Source organism: Delphinapterus leucas, chromosome 5, assembly GCF_059928025.1.
Source record: "Delphinapterus leucas isolate spDelLeu-1000000601 "Yukka" chromosome 5, BTC_Dleu_Yukka2, whole genome shotgun sequence".
NCBI classification, from domain to species: Eukaryota; Metazoa; Chordata; class Mammalia; order Artiodactyla; family Monodontidae; genus Delphinapterus; species Delphinapterus leucas.
Window position 1 is genome coordinate 94,081,372 of NC_143133.1, and position 21,143 is coordinate 94,102,514.

The window sequence follows — 21,143 nt, forward strand, 5'->3', positions numbered from 1 at the left end:
GAAATTAAAGAAACACTCCCATTTACCACTGCAACAAAAAGAATAAAATACCTAGGAATAAATCTACCTAAGAAGACAAACGACCTGTATGCAGAAAACTATAAGACACTGATGGAAGAAATTAAAGATGATACAAACAGATGGAGTGATATACCATGTTCTTGGATTGGAAGAATAAATAATGTGAAAATGAGTATACTACCCAAAGCAATCTACAGATTCAATACAATCCCTATCAAACTACCAATGGTGTTTTTCATAGGACTACAACAAAAATTTTCACAATTTGTATGGAAACACAAAAGACCCCGAATAGCCAAAGCAGTCTTGAGAATGAAAAATGGAACTGGAGGATTCAGGCTCCCTGACTTCAGACTATACTATAAAGCTACAGTCATCAAGACAGTATGGTACTGGCACAAAAACAGAAATACAGATCAATGGAACAGGATAGAAAGCCCAGAGATAAACCCATGCACATACGGTCACCTTATCTTTGACAAAGGAGGCAAGGATATACATTGGAGAAAAGAAAGCCTCTTCAATAAGTGGTGCTGGGAAAACTGGACAGCTACATGTAAAAGAATGAAATTAGAACACTCTCTAACACCATACACAAAAATAAACTCCAAACGGATTAAAGACCTAAATGTAAGGCCAGGCACTATAAAGCTCTTAGAGGGAAACACAGGCAGAACACTCTATGAGATAAATTACAGCAAGGTCCTTTTTGACCCATCTCCTAGAGAAATGGAAATAAAAACAAAAATAAACAAATGGGAACTAATGAAACTTAAAATCTTTTGCACAGCCAAGGAAACCATAAACAAGACGAAAAGACAACCTTCAGAATTGAAGAAAATATTTGCAAATGAAGCAACTGACAAAGGATTAATCTCCAAAATATACAAGCAGTTCATGCAGCTCAATATCAAAAAAAGGAAACCACCCAATCCAACAACGGGTGGAAGATCTAAATCGACATTTCTCCAAAGATTGCCAACAAACCCATGAAATGATGCTCAACATCACTAATCATTAGAGAAATGCAAATCAAATCTACAATGAGGTATTACCTCACACTGGTCAGAATGGCCAACATCAAAAACTATACAAACAATAAATGCTGGAGAGGGTGTGGAGAAATGGGAACCCACTTGCATTGTTGGTGGGAATGTAAATTGATACAGTCATTATGGAGAACAATATGGAGGTTCCTTAAGAAACTAAAAATAGAACTACCATATGATCCAGCAATCCCACTACTGGGCATATACCCTGAGGAAACCATAATTCAAAAAGAGTCATGTACCACAATGTTCATTGCAGCACTATTTACAATAGCCAGGACATGGAAGCAACCTAAGTGTCCATTGACAGATGAATGGATAAAGAAGATATGGCACATATATACAATGGAATATTACTCAGCCATAAAAAGAAATGAATTTGAGTTATTTGTAGTGAGGTGGATGGATCTAGAGACTGTCATACAGAGTGAAGTAAGTCAGAAAGAGAAAAATAAGTACCGTATGCTAACACATATATATGGGATCTTAAAAAAAAAAAAATTGGTTCTGACAAACCTGGGCGCAGGACAGGAATAAAGACTCAGAGGTAGAGAATGGACTTGAGGACACGGGGTGGGAAAGGGTAAGCTGGGATGAAGTGAGAGAGTAGCATGGTCATATATACACTACCAAATGTAAAATAGATAGCTAGAGGGTAGCAGCTGCATAGCACAGGGAGATCAGCTTGGTATTTTGTGTCCACCTAGAGAGGTGGGATAGGGAGGGTGGGAGGGATATGCAAGAGGGAGGAGATATGGGGATATATGTATATGTATAGCTGGTTCACTTTGTTATATAGCAGAAACTAACATACCATTGTAAAGCCTTTATACTCCAATAAATATGTTAAAAAAAAATCATGAGATGTGAGAAAATGTATAGGTTTGGGATTTTGGTCTTTTGAAGGGGAGGAATTTTTTTTTTTGCATTGATTTATATATTTTTAACAAAGAAAATGCACTCATAAGAATATCAGCCATGTGATCAGTTTCTTTTAGTGCTTTGTGTTTTCATGTTCAACAATCTAATGTCAAGATAAACCAAAAAAATTAACTATAAGGAAAACACTCTCTTATCAATGGAATTTATATATCCAAATATTGCATCTTAGGTAGTGCAAATCAACCATCTTAACTAAATTATAGTTTCAGTGTAGTTTCAAACCAAGATATTATAAAGTTCTCAAAATCAAGTTCCTTACTCTTGAGAAAGCATCAACATTAAAAGGGGCAAAATAATAAGCTCACTCATTAAGATGCACTAATAATTTAAAAAACATGATAAATGTCTTAGGTACTATAATGCAACCTTCATTAACAGAAAGACATTATTTCCTTTACATAGTTAATGTTTTAAGAAAAAATGCTTCATTTGGAAATCATTTTCCTACCTTATTCTAATATTTAAATATGACTTCAATTTTATAAATATCAAAATATAATGTATACTCTTTAAAATCCCTTTAAGGGAGACTAAAGGAAAAAACAAAACAACCTACAATAACTTCTATACAAACATTTTCTTGTAATGGTCTCCAGTGTTACTATTTGTACTTTCTTTACTGTAGGATGCAACAATATTGAAGGTCCATAAATTATTTCTGGAGAGAGTTATTTTTAAAAAAGTAACTTTATGTGAACAGGGACTTACACATTCTGTGGCTGTGACTGTTAGTGAGCCCGAGATGACAGAATTTCCTCCATTAAAGCTCACTGAAACATCAAGAGTTCTGAAAGAAAATGCAGAAACAATAATTAAGAGTAATTAAAAACTGGAGTTTTGTGGAAAATTTTTCTTTCCTTAAATAATTCAGAATTAGCCAGAGAGTCTACTTTAAAAGTCAAAGCATTTGATCGGTTATCTTAGCTTTTTTCTTTCTTAGTTCTAATAGCCAGAGGCAAATTCCTTAAGTGATCTAATTGTTCCTAAAAGAAGCATTAATGTCAATAGAAACATGAAGAAATTCCTGTTGTTGTCATCGTTCTAGTTTAAAGTAATACATTTTTAGGAAAAAAATTAAATTAAATAATTCCTTAATCCAGAAAAATGCTGAGATTGTTTCAGGTTCACAAAAACCTAAAATGGGGAAAATACTTCCATCCGACTTAGCTTTTCCCTGTCTCTAGACATTACCATTATCACAAGATCATTGTTTAAGAATATAAAAATGGAAATAGACAGAAACTGGGCATAGAGGGAAGTTACCTCAACATAATAAAAGGCATATATGACAAACCCACAGCTAACATCATTCTCAATGGTGAAAAACGGAAAGCATTTCCTCTAACATCAGGAACAAGACTAGGGTGCCCACTCTTACCAGTATTATTCAACATAGTTTTGGAAGTTTTAGCCATGGCAATCAGAGAAGAAAAAGAAATAAAAGGAATACAAATTGGAAAAGGATTAAAACTGTCACTGTTTGCAGATGACATGATACTATACATAGAGAATCCTAATGAGGCCACCAGAAAGCTACTAGAACTAATAAATGAATTTGGTAAAGTAGCAGAATACAAAGTTAATGCACAGAAATCTCTTGGATTCCTATACATTAATGATGAAAAATCAGAAAGACAAATTAAGGAAACAGATTTGCCACTGCAACAAAAAGAATAAAATACCTAGGAATAAATCTACCTAAGAAGGCAAAAGACCTGTATACAGAAAATTATGACACTGATGAAAGAAATCAAAGATGATACAAACAGATGGACAGATATACCATGTTCTTGGATGAGAAGAATCAACATTGTGAAAATGACTATACTACCCAAAGCAATCTACAGATTCAGTGCAATCCCTATCAAATTACCAATGGCATTTTTCACAGAACTAAAACAAAAAATTTTCCAATGTGTATGGAAACACAAAATACCCTGAATAGCCAAAGCACCCTTGAGAAAGAAAAACGGAGCTGGAGGAATCAGGCTCCCAGGCTCCAGACTATACTACAAAGCTCCAGACTTCAGACTATACTACAAAGCTACGGTAATCAAGACAGTATGGTACTGGCACAAAAACAGAAATACAGATCAATGGAACAGGATAGAAAGCCCAGAGATAAACCCATGCACATACGGTCACCTTATCTTTGACAAAGGAGGCAAGGATATACATTGGAGAAAAGAAAGCCTCTTCAATAAGTGGTGCTGGGAAAACTGGACAGCTACATGTAAAAGAATGAAATTAGAACACTCTCTAACACCATACACAAAAATAAGCTCAAAATGGAATTAAAGACCTAAATGTAAGGCCAGACACTATAAAACTCTTAGAGGAAAACATAGGCAGAACACTCTATGAGATAAATCAAAGCAGGATCCTTTTTGATCCACCTCCTAGAGAAATGGAAATAAAATCAAAAATAAACAAATGGGAACTAATGAAACTTAAAATCTTTTGCACAACAAAGAAAACCATAAACAAGATGAAAAGACAACCTTCAGAATGGGGGAAAATATTTGCAAATGAAGCAAATTAATCTCCAAAATATACAAGCCACTCATGCAGATCAATACCAAAAAAACAAACAACCCAATCCAAAAATGGGCAGAAGACCTAAATAGACATTTCTCCAAAGAAGATATACAGATTGCTCACAAACATATGAAAGGATGCTCAACATCACTAATCATTAGAGAAATGAAAATCAAAACCACAATGAGGTATCACCTCACACCAGTCAGAATGGCCATCATCAAAAAATCTACAAACAATCAATGCTGGAGAGGGCGTGGAGAAAAGGGAAGCTCTTGCACTGTTGGTGGGAATGTAAATTGATACAGCCACTATGGAGAACAGTACAGAGGTTCCTTAAAAAACTAAAAATAGAACTACCATACGACCCAGCATCCCACTACTAGGCATATACCCTGAGAAAACCATAATTCAAAAAGAGTCAGGTACCACAATGTTCATTGCAGCTCTATTTACAATAGCCAGGACATGGAAGCAACCTAAGTGTCCATCAACAGATGAATGGATAAAGAAGATGTGGCACATACATACAATGGAATATTACTCAGCCATAAAAAGAAACGAAATTGAGTTATTTGTAGTGAGGTGGATGGACCTAGAGTCTGTCATACACAGTGAAGTAAGTCAGAAAGAGAAAAACAAATACCGTATGCTAACACATATATATGGAATCTAAAAAACAACGGTACTGATGAACCTAGTGGCAGGGCAGGAATAAAAACACAGATGTAGAGAATGGACTTGAGGACACAGAGAGGGGAAGGGGAAGCTGGGACAAAGTGAGGGAGTAGCATTGACATATATACACTGCCAAATGTAAAATGCATGGTTAGTGGGAAGCTGCTACACAGCACAGGGAGATCATCTCAATGCTTTGTGATGACCTAAAGGGGTGGGATAGGGAGGGTGGGAGGGAGGCTCAAGAGGGCGGGAGTATGGGGATATGTGTATACATATAGCTGATTCACTCCGTTGTACAGCAGAAACTAACACAACATTGTAAAGCAATTATACTCCAATAAAGATATTTTTTTAAAAGTTATTATAAGATGCACACTATTATATATAAAATGGATAAACAATAAGGTCTTAATGTATAGCACAGGGAACTATATTCAATATCCTGTGATAAACCATAATGGAAAAGAATATGAAAAGGAATGTATATATGTATAACTGAATCACTTTGCTGTACACCAGAAACTAACACAATATTGTAAATCAACTATATTTCAATAAAATAAAATTTTTTAAAAAATGGAAATAACAAACCATTGAAAGATAAAATATAGAGAAAGTGATCATGAAAGACAGAGTAAACTAAATGAATAGAAAAAAGGAATGCATTTACATATTTGTAGGCATTTGTTGTAAATGTTCAGGATTTTAAAATATCCTGAAAAAGGTAGAAAAAAAGGAGAATAATTTTTGTCCATTGCTAAGATATATAGCTCTCACTCTGAAAATATGATTTCAACTAATAATACAATTAAAAATAATTACAATTTCATTAATTCAGATTCTAATAATTTATCATTTGGGATCAGTAGGTAATTTTTTTTTCATAGCTCTAAGAAGATATCAAAGAGAAAAAGATGACAAGGAGTTTTTAAAGTATTGAGGAAACAGCTCTTTTCCAAAAGAGTTTATGAAGTATATTACCACAGAATAATCAGTATACCAACAAAACAAAGGTATCCATTCATTAATGTGGAAGCAGTAGGCAACATTTTGTTAATCTACCTTCTATAGAACACCATGCTCCGATGCTCACAAAATATTCTAAATTCCAAGAATTAAAAGCCAGAAACTTTGCCTTAATTACTCTAAATTTAGACGATTTCTTCTCTATGCCTTGAGTTGTGTGCCAAATACTATTAGCTATTGAGAGTTAGGATAAAACGGAAGCAATCTCAAGCCACTGGTAAGATTTTCAGTAATGATGCTAGGGAGAGGAGATGAGAAATATTATTCAGTCCCTACCATGGGCCAGATGCTATCCTGGACACTTTATGGATATTATCTCATTTAATTCTTAAAAGAACTCTTAAAGTAAGTAGTTTCACAGTTTTACAGCTGGGGTACATAGGCCTCAAAATGTTAATTACCTTGCCCAAAGTGGTAAAGCTAGGATTTTCACAAATTTTGAATTCTTTCCATCATACCACACAGGCTTGAAGAAATGAAAGTTCTTAATGTGCTTTTTTTCCCTCAATGTGATATTTAGTTTGGATTCTTACAGGGCTAGAGCCCCCAGGAAAGACAGGACTAGCAAACTTCTAGCTGAACTCTTCTTCAAAATTCAGGATTACTCCTATTAAAAATATTCCTTGTAAAATATTCCCTTTAAAACATTTTGTTAAAAAAAAAAAGTTTAGCTAAATCCAGAAAAGAACAAGAACTTGGGGTACTTATATCAACTTAACTAAACTTCTGAACTATTCCAACACAGAATGCCAAGTGGCTTATTTAAGAAAGAAAACTTAAACCTACTTGCTTTTTCTGCAGAACTCAATGCCTTGTTTTGCTTTGTTTTTTTGGAAGATTAAGCATAGTTCAATCCAAAAATAATGTTTCCTAGATCCTAATTCCTCTACTTTAAAGCATGTACCAGAAAGCATATGACACAGAAAGCATGGTTTTGGTTTGTGGGGGAAGATTACTGGGTTCATAATAATGTATGATTGTTGCAGGTAATCTTATTGATTCAACTTTAAAGGGATCAGTAGACATTGACCAAAGTTGTTTATAATCTGGCGCGTAGAACTCACCAGAAATGAACCAGTTCTCTAATTAATGAAGGAAACATTTAATGCTTATCGAAATGGAATAAGAACAGAAGATGTATTTTATAACAAAATTCACTCTTTTCTATAGTTTCCCATAGCATGCTGATGAGGTCTTGTAGGCAACCAAACCAATTTGCACATTATTCTTAAAATCTCAGTCTAGTATAATGTAGCTGGTGTCTGATCAAACTGAGTTAGTCTCCACAGACATGGAAAGCCACCGGATGATTCTTTTGACACATGGATTCAGTTGAAACAATATAATATTCACCTTCCTGAGAGCAGTAGTAGCACGATCAAACCACTACCAGAAACAACAGTACTCATAATAACAGTGTTTATCGATTCCTTACTATGAGCTAAACACATTAACACATCTTCTCACTTAATTCTCACAACAACCCACTGAGGGAGGCTGTAGCATTTCACTCACTGGCGAGAGCTTTGTCTCACTTCTCCAGTGTCACTCTTCCAATTTCTTACTATATTCACATATTTCTCATAGTTATAATGGCATTTACTATATGATATTTATTTGTGAACATATGTGTATATTTTTATATGTATATATATTTGCTGCGAAATTTTTTCAGAAGTGTTGCAAACATGAAAACACACTCTAAAAGTTATTTCTGCTTTTAAATTTTGTTGTTTCTTTAGAAAAAAATTTGAAATTATTGGTATGATACTGGCACTGTTATGAGCTGATACTTTTGTCCAAAGCTCTGCTACTCCATTGCTGGCAAACAGATTGATAAAACCCATCTCACCCTCTAACCCAGACTCAATACTTTGACCTTTCTTTGCCCCAAGACTCCAATATACATATATCATGTTTTGTCATATTTTATGTAACTTGCGCTAGTATCTATGGATTTCTCATTCTGATTGCTATATAACTTTTATTGCTGGTTAGTATATTTAGGACAGTAGAACTCATACTCTCAGTTACAGAAACTTTATTATGGGCAAAAATGTATTAAAGCCACATTGTTTTCACATAATTCCATAAAGGAGAGGTGCGTAAAGAGTTTATCTTTATCTGTCCCAAGAATAAAATAAAATTGAAAAAGGGGGTAATAGATTCAGCCCACATGTTGGGGAATCAGGAGTTATAGGTTTGAACCCTAGTCACTACCCTCTCAATCTTGCATTCTTCAATGTGTAAAAGGGGGATAATTGTACCTATTTCATAGTTGCTTTGGGGAGGAGAGCTTGATAAAATAATGTACATAAAATGTCCAACACAGTGCCTGGAACACAGCGGGTACTCTATAAATTACTGTAACATCTGACTATTTGTCTAAAAAATTATTCAGCTATCAAGGTACTTTTATATAAACATTTTAGATCCAAGTTAAAAAACAGCACAGATAATATAGAAGAATGTATTGCAGCAAAGAAATAATTGCCTAATACTTTTTTGTTTACTTTGAAGAATTTCTCTTCTACTTACTTCCATATAAAAATTGAGAGAGCTAAATTGTTCCAAAAATGCCTAATATAACATATAATGTCATGCAAGTTCATGTAAAGAAAATTTTCAAAGCTATTTCCTTACTGTTACAAAATGTTATCTTGATAAAACCCAACACTGCAACTATGTTGAGCTGTGTGCTTGAACCTAACACTTAAAACTGTACTCCAGGGCTTCCCTGGTGGCGCAGTGGTTGAAAGTCCGCCTGCCGATGCAGGGGACACAGGTTCATGCCCCGGTCCGGGAGGATGCCACATGCCGCGGAGCAGCTGGGCCCGTGAGCCATGGTCTCTGGGCCTGCATGTCTGGAGCCTGTGCTCCGCAACAGGAGAGGCCACAACAGTGAGAGGCCCGCGTACCACAAAAAAAAAAAAAAAAAACTGTACTCCAAATTGGTTTCTGAATGTTGGCCAGTAAGTTCAATCAATCACTCAATCAGTCTATTACTCCAGTATTTATAAATTGCCTACAATAGGCCAACCTAGGCTGTGCTTGGTAATAGGGCTGCAATAACAAATGAAACACAGCATTACAATGTAATTGAAAGGAAGCCACATGAACAATTACAATAGAATGTCATATTAACTAAAATAGGTATAAGCACAAAGGTACTAGAGGACCATGTGGGAGTTACAACCGACTGAGCCTTGCACGGGGCATCAACAAAGATTTCCTGCAGGAAGTCACCTCTATGATGAATCCTAAAGGATGATCAAGAATTAGTTAGGAAAAGAGATTAAAAAGGGATCCAAGAAGATGGAGCACTATTTGACAAGCTGGAAGATAAGAAAGGCACAGAACAGCCAAGGAATAAAAGCCATTCAATATGGCATCAACACAGAACGTGAGAGTGAGAATATATGGCTTGAGGCCGAAGAGGAGAGTAGGAGAAGGATAATGAAGAACCCAGGATGCCATATTTAGATATTTAGAATTAGTCTTATGAGTTTTTAAGCCAGGCAGAAATATGGTCAGAATTGTGCTTTACAAATATCACTTGTTGCATCATAGAGCATGGATTGGAAGAGTAAATTTCTACAGTAGAAGACCAGTTAACAATGTCATAGTGTATTTCACTGTTGGTAGGAATGGAAATTGGTGCACCTACTATGAAAAACAGGATGGAGGTTCCCCTAAAAATTAAGAATGGAACTACCATATGATCCAGTTATTCCACTTCTGGGTAGTTATCTGAAGAATACAAAAACACCAATTCAAAAAGATATATGCACCCTGATGTTCACTGCATCATTATTTACAATTGCCAAGATATGGAAGCAGCAACGTAAGTGCCCACTGAAGGATGAATGGCTAAAGAAGACGTAGTATATATGTACAATGGAATACTACTCAACCATAAAAAAATGGAATCTTGACATTTGTGACAACATGGATGGACCTTGAGGGTACTAAGTGAAATAAGTCAGATGGAGAAAGACAAATATGTATGATTTCATTCATATGTGGAATATAAAAACAAAGAAACAAAACAAAACAAAAACAAGCACCTAGATACAGAGAACAAATTGATGGCTACCAGAGGGGAAGAGCTGGAGGGCAAAATGGGTAAAGGGGGTCAACTGTATGCTGACAGATGGAAACTAGACTTTTGGTGGTGAGCATACTGTAGTGTATACAGAAGTCAAAACTTAATAATTGTATACATGAAGCTTATATAATGTTATAAACCAATGTTACCTCAATTAAAAAAAAATTTTTAAAGAATTTCTCAGTGAATTTCAAATAAGGACCAAAGTAGAACTGAACCAAATAGTGTCAATGAGGGTAATCTGAAATGAAAATTGAGAGGTATTAAGCAGTTAGATTAAAAAGGACTTGGACATTTATAGGATGTAGGAGGTGAGGAAGAAGGAGTAGTTAAAGATGGCTTCAAAGTTTGTGTTTTGCACAGGAAGGTGGGTAATCTTGCACAGGAAACATGAAAGGAACAGGTTTGAACAGAAGTATATGAGTTTAATTTGGGAACTTCAGGTTTAATTTGCCTAAGGGAAATCCAAGTTAATGAGCTGACATTTGCATAATGGACACTTGGTTGGTTTCAAGCTAAGGGAAAGATCTTGTCTGGAGATTTGGAACTCATAGCAAGAAAAGGAAGGCTTAGAGAAGGTGAGTTTATGGGTCAGGAATCCAGCCATGGTGAAAACTGACTAGGAACTGTAAGAAGAGGAGCCGGAGGTAACACTGGAGAAGAAACAGTCCCGGAGGTGAGACTATGAAGTCGTGAAAGACAAGGAAAGACCTTCTTCTGAGACAAGACTGGCCCACAGTGCAGATAATTCTGGGTGGTCAGGGAAGGTGAGGCTCAGAACTGAGGACTCCTTCAACTCCCTTTGCTATAAGTTGGTTCTACATTGTTTAGAATTGCTTACAAATATGTTCAACGGCTCTTTGCTCCATCCTCAGAACATTTAAGTAGAAGGATAGAAGAAACCTGAACAACTTAACAAAAAGACTGCTTGAAGTGCATTTTAATGTCAATTGGTCCTCAATTAATAGTGATAAAACTAGGGCTTCCCCGGTGGCGCAGTGGTTGAGAGTCCGCCTACCGATGCAGGGGACACGGGTTCATACCCCGGTCCGGGAAGATCCCACATGCCGCAGAGCGGCTGGGCCCGTGAGCCATGGCGGCTGAGCCTGCGCATCCGGAGCCTGTTGCTCCGCAACGGGAGAGGCCACAACAGTGAGGGACCCGGGTTCGGCGGCAATAAAAAAAAAAAAAAAAATAGTGATAAAACTAAATTCAAGGGTACTAAATTCATTCCACATGAGAAATTATTAAATAGTATTCTGATATATAACTAAGTAAATAAAATTCAAAGTCCTAACGGTCACAGTGCTTTAATTTAACGTTTAAAGATGTAAGACAATTCCAGAACAGGAGAACAGCTCATTGCCATACGTTAGGGCTACTCTGATCTGAGGAAATTTCATACTGCATAAAATATGGTTGACATTTCAATCATAGCAACCTATTTGCAAAGTATTTATTTGCTGCTGACTTTATGGATGTCCAATAAAAGACTGCCATTTTATGATCCATTTAAAAAGATGAAAAAATTAAATAAAATTGTGAAAGACATTTGCTGGAAGTAATAAATAATTTACCTCCAATTTGCACATACTGAAAATTAAACTGGCAACTACTCAAAAAGCTATTAAAATTATGGTGACTTAAGATATTTTGAAATCAAGTGCTACTATTTAATACTCTGCAGAGCTTTTTAAAAGTTAGCTTTACGCCTAATAAATTATGAGGTGAAAATAAGGTTTCATATTTGTGAATAAAGACTCTAGTTCTAGTTATGAATATATATATATATATAAATTAATATTTTGTTTAAGGATATTTTCTTCAAAGGGGTAAAAGGATAAAATAATTGAATAAAATAATTTCTTTTTGAGATAATATATGTATATAACTAAAACAAGCACTGCAGTCAGGAAGATTACTAGATTTCAGAAGAAAAAAAAAGCTATATCAGAATTGTACTGGACATCACACCTACACTTTTATTGTAAATATTTTCAGTATTATACTGAAAATAACCCCATTTTAACTGCACTGTGTATCTTTTTAAATACTAAAAAGATGCTTCAAAATGATCACTCAATTTTTAGTGCCTTTCATCCAAAAAAGTCAAATATTTTAGTAATAGTAAAAACTTTAATAATATAAAATTTAAAAGCAGATATATAATAGGATTTAAATACATATTTAAGGAATATCTTCCATATCATCACATAGCTGTCCCTCTCTGAACACCTTTAGTTACCAAAACACTCACTAAATGATTCCAATTTTTACAAAAATCTTCCTTATATTGAGCTGAAATGTGCCTCCTTTTACCTTCCACTCTTTCTTTCTCTTGTTCTTGGAGCAATAAAGAATAAGTCAAATCTATCTTTCACATGACAGACCTGACATTTGGAGAGCCGACGTGTCACACCTGAATCGTGTCTTTTTCAGTATTTTAATTCAGTATTTTCACACTTGGCAAGATTTTGTTGACCACCCTAGATGTACTCGAATTAACTATTGTTCCTCTTAAGAGACAATTTCTAGAACTGAATATAATATTTAGGATGGAGATGCAATGCAGATTAGGTGAACTTATCACATTTATAGGTATAATCAGAAAGCAATACACTGTGTGAATGAATACATAAATGTTCCACCATTGGGGGAGGGGTACAGAGAAATATAAACACTGAGAGGCTCCTCAGCCTTAACCAATCTCACCAAGATTCTAATGTTTATATTCAAAATAAAGATATAACAAATGTCCTGGTATCCATGATTTAAAAAATAAATAAATCCAGTCTCATTCCTCATAAGGAAGAGAAGAAAGAATAAAGTTGTGGTTGCATTACCTGCTACTAAGTTAATGGAATTGGGGATTATGTAGGTATACAGATGGACAATATTTGGTCATCATGTGGCCTAGTGCTCCTGGAATGGGTGGCTGGGTTCCCCTGAAGACATTCACCCATTGTCAAGGGGCTATCAAGGCTGTAGCTTGGTGTCCCTGACAGACCAAGGTCTTGGCAACTAGAAGGAGACCCAGTGATTGACACATTCACATCTAGAATGTCTACTATGGGGCCTGAGTGCTGTGGATGCTTCCAAGTATGCTCCATCCTCTGGTCCCCTCACTACAAGAAGCTCATCTCAGGCCATGGCTTTGTCCAGAACCAGCTTGTTATTTGTAAGTACCGAACCAAGGTGGCTGAGCTCAAAGGTCACACAGTTCAGGTCCTCAGTCCAACCATGAGCCCAGATGGGGGCCCTGCATCTACGGCGCTGCTTTGACATGGACCCTGAACAAGGGAGGAAGTGGGAGATCAGTGCAGCCAAAGCAGCCTCATCCACCAAGTCATCTGTTGACGACCAATTCATCACCTCAGTTTTTTGGTTTTTTAAAGAATTTTTCTAATAAAAAAAAATTTTTGTCATGTCTCCCTCTCAAAAAAAACAAATTGATAAAATAAAATCACATAACCATACATATATAGGTATATATATATTTCTTTTAACTGTTCATGTGAGAAGCTGTGCTAAAGGCAGAATTTGTCAAACCAAGAAAGGGAAATGGAATTAATTTATTCCAGGCAAGATGAATTATATTTTTAAAAAATCACAACATTGAGGAAAATAAGATTCCATTACCAAGTCAGGCTCTAACCCCAAGTCTGCCACACATGCATCTCAGTGATCCTTCAGTATCAGATGCTTAAAAATTTCCACATACACTGATGTCCCACCACTTCTTACTTAAACCCTCTGTCAACTGTCTTTCCACACTGCCTTTTAAGGGAACTAATACTATCAGTTTCATCTGATTTAGATATTTATTTCATATTTGCCAGAAGATTCTGGCCAATGTTTTTGAAAGCACATTTAACTATACCATATGCCTCCTTAAATCTATCAAACAAGCTGTAGGATCAGGCTCTGGTTCATTCTGCTCTGTTTTTCTTTCTTCACAATGTGTTTATGTATATTTACCCAATTTGCTCTGTTCTTCTTGCCAAATTACAGGTTTGAGATCTCAACTATTGCAGAGCAGCTGTGCTATTGTTGATGTCTTCCTAAACAAGGGTCAGAGAATAAGCCCATTTTGCAAGAACGGGTGACACCTGCACATTACACAAGGAGGCCACTGTCCTCAAAAGGGTAGGATCTGCAGAGCTTCACAGAGTCCTTCCTGCTCAAACTTAAGACATTTTGGATCAAATGAACCACTGGCAGAAATTAACTCCCAAACAATCTACAGATTTTTCTAGGTAAGACAATTTGTTTAACCATATGACATTTTTAAATTAAATTGTGTCCAATGAAAAAAGAATAGGAAAGAACAATATCAGAAAGAACAATCTCACCTTTACATTCTTTCTGTTTAAAAACTAAAAATATGTTCATTTTAGTCTAAAATTCTATACCAGATAAAGAAATTTAATACATAGAGATGTCTCTCAAAGAAAGGACTCCAAAGACCCATTCCAACAATGCTAAGCAATGATAAACCTGGATAAGATTTGCCCAGATAGCTTTAACTTTTGTTTACTCCACGACATCAATTTCCAAATGCAAACCTATGTCCTAGCTACTCTGCTACATTCTTAGGTCCCATCTCCAAGTAAAACATCTCATGTTAAGCCTCTTTCGAACTGGAGTTTTAAAGGAATAATCCTCAAAGAAAATGTAATTCAGGAAGTAACATAAAGATGAGAAAGGAACTGATAGAGCACACTAATGAGACGAGACACATGTCCATGGCTCCAGCTCTGAGACTGTGCATCTGGCTTTGAGGCTGTCTGTCTAGGGTTACTTCACCAGCATGCTGTTAATTATTTAAGTGAGAGGACAGGGGGAACCATCACCACATCTGTCACCCTCACACAGGAAAAACTTTCATTCATTGTTGGGCAAGATGTGTTTATTTGAAACATAGACTAACTAGCTACTTAATGGTTTTGAATCCTTAGCCAAAAGCTAATTAGACAAACATATTAAGCACAGTCACCTTACAAGGCTAAACTGTTTCAGTTGTGTTGATTTTAATCCAATCTCATAAGAGAGCTCATCGCCTACAAAAGTATCTGAAGGAAATTGAAGGAAAAGGAAAGGTCCAAATTACTTGCAACATACTTAGTAGAACAAATAATGATGTCGCCAAATGTCCAATACATTAATAAATAAAATCTTCACATATTTTGCCTCAGTGGTGTCATGTACTTGATAGACAAAAAAGAAGCAAAAGTAATTATTTTAGACAGATCGCTTTCCAAAACATTCTCAGCTTGCTTGTAGGTGAAATATTAATGTCAAAAAGCAAACAAATGATTTTTTCTCATGCTTGATATTTATTATGTCTTATATGATTTTTAGAAATCACATCTTCTGAGTATTTAGCCAATCTACAAATCACTAAAGAATACCAGCAGTATCTATGGCAGTCTCTTAAAAAGGAGACTCTGCCCCAAGGCAAATTCTAGAGAAAACAAATTCAGTGTTGGATAGAACAGGTATATTGCATTTTATAACTACTTTGGAGAAGAAAGTAAGCTGTCTTCCTTAATTAGTCATTACTATGAAAAGGTCAAGATAATTTCCTGCTCTCTTAAATGGTATGATCCCCCAAACAGAATTCTGATCATCTTTCTCCTACCTGATATACCCAGTAATCAAATGCACTCTTTTAGCTCTTTATATAAATAGTAAATCAAAATGTTTGAGAAAAATGTATTCATTCTTTCATGCAACAAACATTTAGTGAATCTACTATCTGTCAGGCATTGTGTCAGTGCTAGAGATATAGAAAGAAACAAAATAAATCAAATTCATCCCAGCAGGAGGGAGACACAATAACAAACTAAATGCTTTGGAGAAAAAGTGAACCATGAAAGGAGAATAGAGACTGTTAAACTCAAGGGAGGGGGAAGATTGTATGATTAAATAGGGTGACTGGCAAGGGCTTACTGAGAAGGTGATATGTTGAACAAAACTTGAAGTTGAGAGACTGAGACAAGAAGGAAGGAGCCTTTAAAGCCACTGGAATAAGCTCAGGTGGTTAAAGAACAACAAAGAGGCCAGTGTGACCATAACAGAAGGGGCAAAAAGAGGATGAAGTTGGAGATGCAGTGAGGGCCAGATCTTGTAGAACCTTATAGAACATTGCAGTGATTAGATTTGTACTCTGAATGTAATGAGGAACACATTATCAAGGATTTTAAGTGGAGGGCTGACATAAACTGATCTGTTTTAACAGGATCACTTTTCCCAAGGACAGAAGAAGAAAGATGGGTTGAGAGGCTAATAACCTAAGCCTAAGAAATGACAGTAGCTTGGTCTAGGGTGGTATCAGTGGAGGTGGTGGGGAAGGACTGGATTCTGAACATGTTTTGAAATCAGAGCTGAGATTTGCTTATGGGCTGCATAAAAGAGATCAATAATGAGTCAAAGGTTTTTTACCTGAACAACAAAAATGTTGGAGCTGCCAGTGACTAAGAGAGAGAAGACAGCTCTGAAAGCAGACTGGGGAGAACAATCAGGAGAATCAATATGGACTTATAGATTCAATAAAATAAGACCAAACTTTTAAGTCAACAGATTTATCTTTGCTAATACAAGACTATTACTCAGAAAGCCATTGAGTCCCACTGTGCCCTTGTGGTACAGATGGCTCCATGCAAAATGGATGGGCCTTAAATTCCAAGGCCAGTCTAATTTGGCCATAAGCATGTTACCAATACCAGATTATTATATGACTCAGAAAATGAATACTTTTTTATAGAAAGAAAATAGATTCTGATAGTCTTGCTTTTATAAGTTATATTATGCAGCTCTTTTCAATCAATTTCAAATAGAAAGCTGATACTGCTCCAATTTACTTGGATGACCAGAAGTGATGTCCAACAGATATCTTGAATATTTAAGCATCCACAAAAGTTAAGTGCTCAAGTGAACTTCAAACTACTAAAATGATTTTCTTAGGTTCCACAAAGGAAAATATAATCTTCACTTTCTGAACACTAATCCAGACTTTGGATTGGGGCCTTATGTATTTTAGTTTCCTCTGATCCAGAGGAAGGTTTGAGATCAGTATATAGTGATTCTTGAAAACTGTATCCTATCCATTATCCTAAGCATATTGCATTTACTACTGTTGGACAAGAGAACATTTGAACTATTTGCAATCATTTCCTGCATAATAGAGAGGGCAGGGGGAAAAAAATCACACATGGAAATATTAAGTTGATGGTGAAGTTATCTGTATATAGGTGATTAAAATAAAAGCCCTTCTTCCAAACTAAATATCCCTTATTTTATCCAGCTATGATGGTTTATTGCCACACCAAAGAACATGAAAATATACTCCTTAACAGGACTGGGACACAAATTAATGCACAAATATTTCCTAGTCTAAGTTGTGCCTTATTGAGCCATGTTCCTTTTGCTCTTCAATCTTCATATTTAAACACTACAGTCATTAGTCAAAATCCCACTTTGAAACTCTTGTGTGTATGTGTATGTGTGTGTGTGTAAATTCAATACTCTAAAGTTCAAAATAATGGCTATGGCTTTATTATTTAAAGGCTCTAACAATATTTCTCAAGTCTATCCAGATAAATATTTATAGAGCCTTTTAATCAATATTTAAGAAACAAGATAAAACAGACTTAACCCTTTTCAACCTACTAAGAATATGTATAGTTAAAGTACTAACCAGAGTGATTTGTCTAGGATTTACTATTTCATGTTTAATCTGTATATCAAGAAAAGATAAAATAAAACAACCAATGTATATTTTGTCACCATTTCCTTATAATTTGTAGCTAAAAAGTTTTTAAATGTTTTTCATAAAGTACTTACTGTCCAACTTCATTCAGGGTAGGTGCAGGACAAAGCATAGAATTACTTTCCACACTCACTGGCATTACACCTATAAAATAAAATGTCATTTAATCAATAAAGGGTTTTATGTATCTCACACAGTTTCATTAAAAATATGAAGAGACACAGCAATCAGAGTTCAAGTGTGGGACATTAGATACATTAGCATGAAAAAACAAAAAGATACTCATCTAAAGAAAGAGGAGAATGAAAAACAGGAATAGATTATATGCCTCATTGATATATAATACTGGTAAATCATAAATTATGATTTTTTGATATAGATTAAGTTCACATACAGCTTGTAGATACTATAAAATTATCACCTTTTCTCCCTCAATTTTGCCAATATATTAGATTTTCAAGGAAAAATTATATATATTTTAAAAGCAGAATTTAAAAATGATAGAGAAGACAAATGTCCAAAGGATAATACATTTCTTTCAAGAGTTTAATAAAATAATTGGGTTTACAATATATAAACACATTTTATAGAATGCTTAAATTGCCTTGCAATTTTAATAGCATATGAGAAAAATGATCTAGACTCTAAATACTCAGAAAAGTTACATAATTAGATGGATAATATTAGAATACAAATGATGAAAATACAATCTGACTCAATTTATTTGAAATTTACTTTAATAAATTCAATCCTATGTAGCTATGTGTAAATTATGTTTATATTATAATCAACTCAAATATGTAATCAAAAGGAGTAAGGTAAAGCTAATGCTTAGATACAGATGACTACTGAATAAAAATGGTAAAATTATTTTGTCCTCTTCAGTTGTAGAACCTACTAGGAAGAAAGTTTTTTACTAATATTATTGTCTTTCCTTACCAAAATGATGATCTTAATAAGAAAGAGAGGAATTACTGATGGCATTTACCATGCTGAGATCCTCACCACTTTAATTCAACAAAAGTACGGAGCAGTGACTGTGTATGTAGCCAAAGCTGTGCTAATTGGAGGGTTTAGAACCATCAGATAAACAACAAAATTGTAGATGAACCTCTTAAAAAATAATTCCACCAGAGTTCACAGAGTTGCAGCATCTGCCTTACAGTATAAAATTTTAGAAGACAGTATAATCATCAATGAGGAGAAAATGTCTTAATAGAGACCCAAAATGCTCAGCATACTAAGATCTATTTAAAGAGCAGAAGTTTTTCTCAAAGTGAAGATAAAAATGTTACACTCATCTTCTCCTTTTTTGAAAGCCAAGTGAGGGAAAATAAAACCTAATTCCCTAAATATGATAATTATCAACAAACACTGTGCCAGGTGGGCATTGGAGATACATCTATAAGGCAAAAAGCCCGTCTTCAGGAAACTGGCTGACAAATTATTGGGAAATTAGATAAAGATAACAAGTGGCAATAAAATAAGGCAATAAGTAGTAGAGTAGTCCAAGACAGTTAGATTTTCAGGCAAGAGTGACAAGAAACAAATCTGGAGAAAGAGGCAATTAAATCAGGCGGTGGATAGAGTCCGTACGGAGTACAGTCAGGAAAACTGGGTTCAGCTCTCAGCTCTGCCCATTATTACTTGTGTCACCACAGACAAGTTATTTGACTCTTTCAGCCACAAGGGCATCATTTGTATAATGAGGCTACTTAGGATGGGGTCCAGCATTTATTAACTTATGAACAAATGTTGCCATTATTAAATAACTATTAAGTAATTATTATTATTACTTGTATTATCATTGGACTTCCTTTCTTTACTCTCTGATAAAAAAATATAGCATATTTGGTTTCAGTTGGGGAAAAGAGGAAAACACTTGATGCTGATATACTATGAAGATATTAAAGCAATATTGAAATTATGGAGACCTACTCTTTGTGTATGTTTCATTAACAGTGTAAGTACAGAGAACACGGCCATTCCGACTGCCCAAGTTGAATCCTCTTCCATTCAAAACTATTTGAAATTCCTCTAGAAGTAAAAGGAAAAATAAAAAATTTAATCATTACTTTACAAAAAACAACAACAAAAAGTGTAACTTGAAACAAAAGTATCAAGGTACAAAGAATGAATTTTTTAGTACTATTCAGCCAAGTAATAACAACAAAGACATGGTCCTACTTGCTTTCTTAGACCCTACAGGTATGTACAGTGAAGATACCCTTTGCTGCCATGTAGAGATGCATTATTTTATTTTTTGAACAAAGTGTTTTCCAATAGTGACCAAGATTTTAGAATTGAAGCATGACAGTCATCCCAGACAAATACCATACAAACTTGCCCAAATTCTATCCTGAAGAAAATATCCACAGGAAAGAAAACTCTTTGTTTTCCTCTTGTCTAGGAACTGAGGTATGAGAATGTAAAGAAGTTAATGCCTCATATTATCTGGTTCTTACAACAGTCGTGCATTATATTTTCTTTAATCTATGACACTGTACATAGTTCTTCTTTAACAGCTTCTTCACATCCTTAATTCCAGTTTTATTTTCTGTTGCATACAAACTTATAACTCATCAAGGGCCATGCATTTTGGACTAATAAAAATCTATGGCCAATAGGTAAAAGAGGTTGATTGAACTCATATTCTGTGTAAGAGGAGCAGTCACTAAATGTTAGAAAGTGAAATAATATGCTAGAAGAAAATTTTAGCTGCCAATCAATGTTTTGATTGGCAACTAAATGTTTGCTGCTTAGTTGCAAGGTGGTATGTCAACTATTTTAATAGTGATCAACTTTCAGTCCTCTCGGAGACCTCCTATCTGAAATAATCTAACACATATAGAGTAATTAACTGTGGAAGAAAATACTGCCATGCCACTCTCCATTCAGTGTATGATGAAAGGAATGTTCTTATAAGTTAAAATAAAGTGCAAGTGAAACTTAAAATGTGACTCAGAAAAAGAACATGAGCTTTAGGAGTGAGACAGACAAGAGTCTA

At 35.0% G+C, this 21,143-nt stretch overlaps 1 protein-coding gene across 5 annotated transcripts in view; it reads right to left on the reverse strand.

The window, feature by feature from the left end:
* ANTXR2 (ANTXR cell adhesion molecule 2) overlaps positions 1-21,143 on the reverse strand; it is a 164,764-nt gene that overhangs the window by 105,943 nt on the left and 37,678 nt on the right. For all 5 annotated transcript variants that reach the window (XR_016393341.1, XM_022599537.3, XM_089912112.1 and 2 more), the window contains 3 exons: positions 20,075-20,173; positions 18,211-18,280; positions 2,721-2,799 (listed from right to left, as the gene is read on the reverse strand). Coding sequence is in view for 4 of the 5 variants with exons in the window: in XM_022599537.3 (XP_022455245.1) it covers positions 2,721-2,799; positions 18,211-18,280; positions 20,075-20,173 (248 nt within the window). In the remaining variant the exon portion in view is untranslated. The remainder of the gene's footprint in view (positions 1-2,720; positions 2,800-18,210; positions 18,281-20,074; positions 20,174-21,143) is intronic.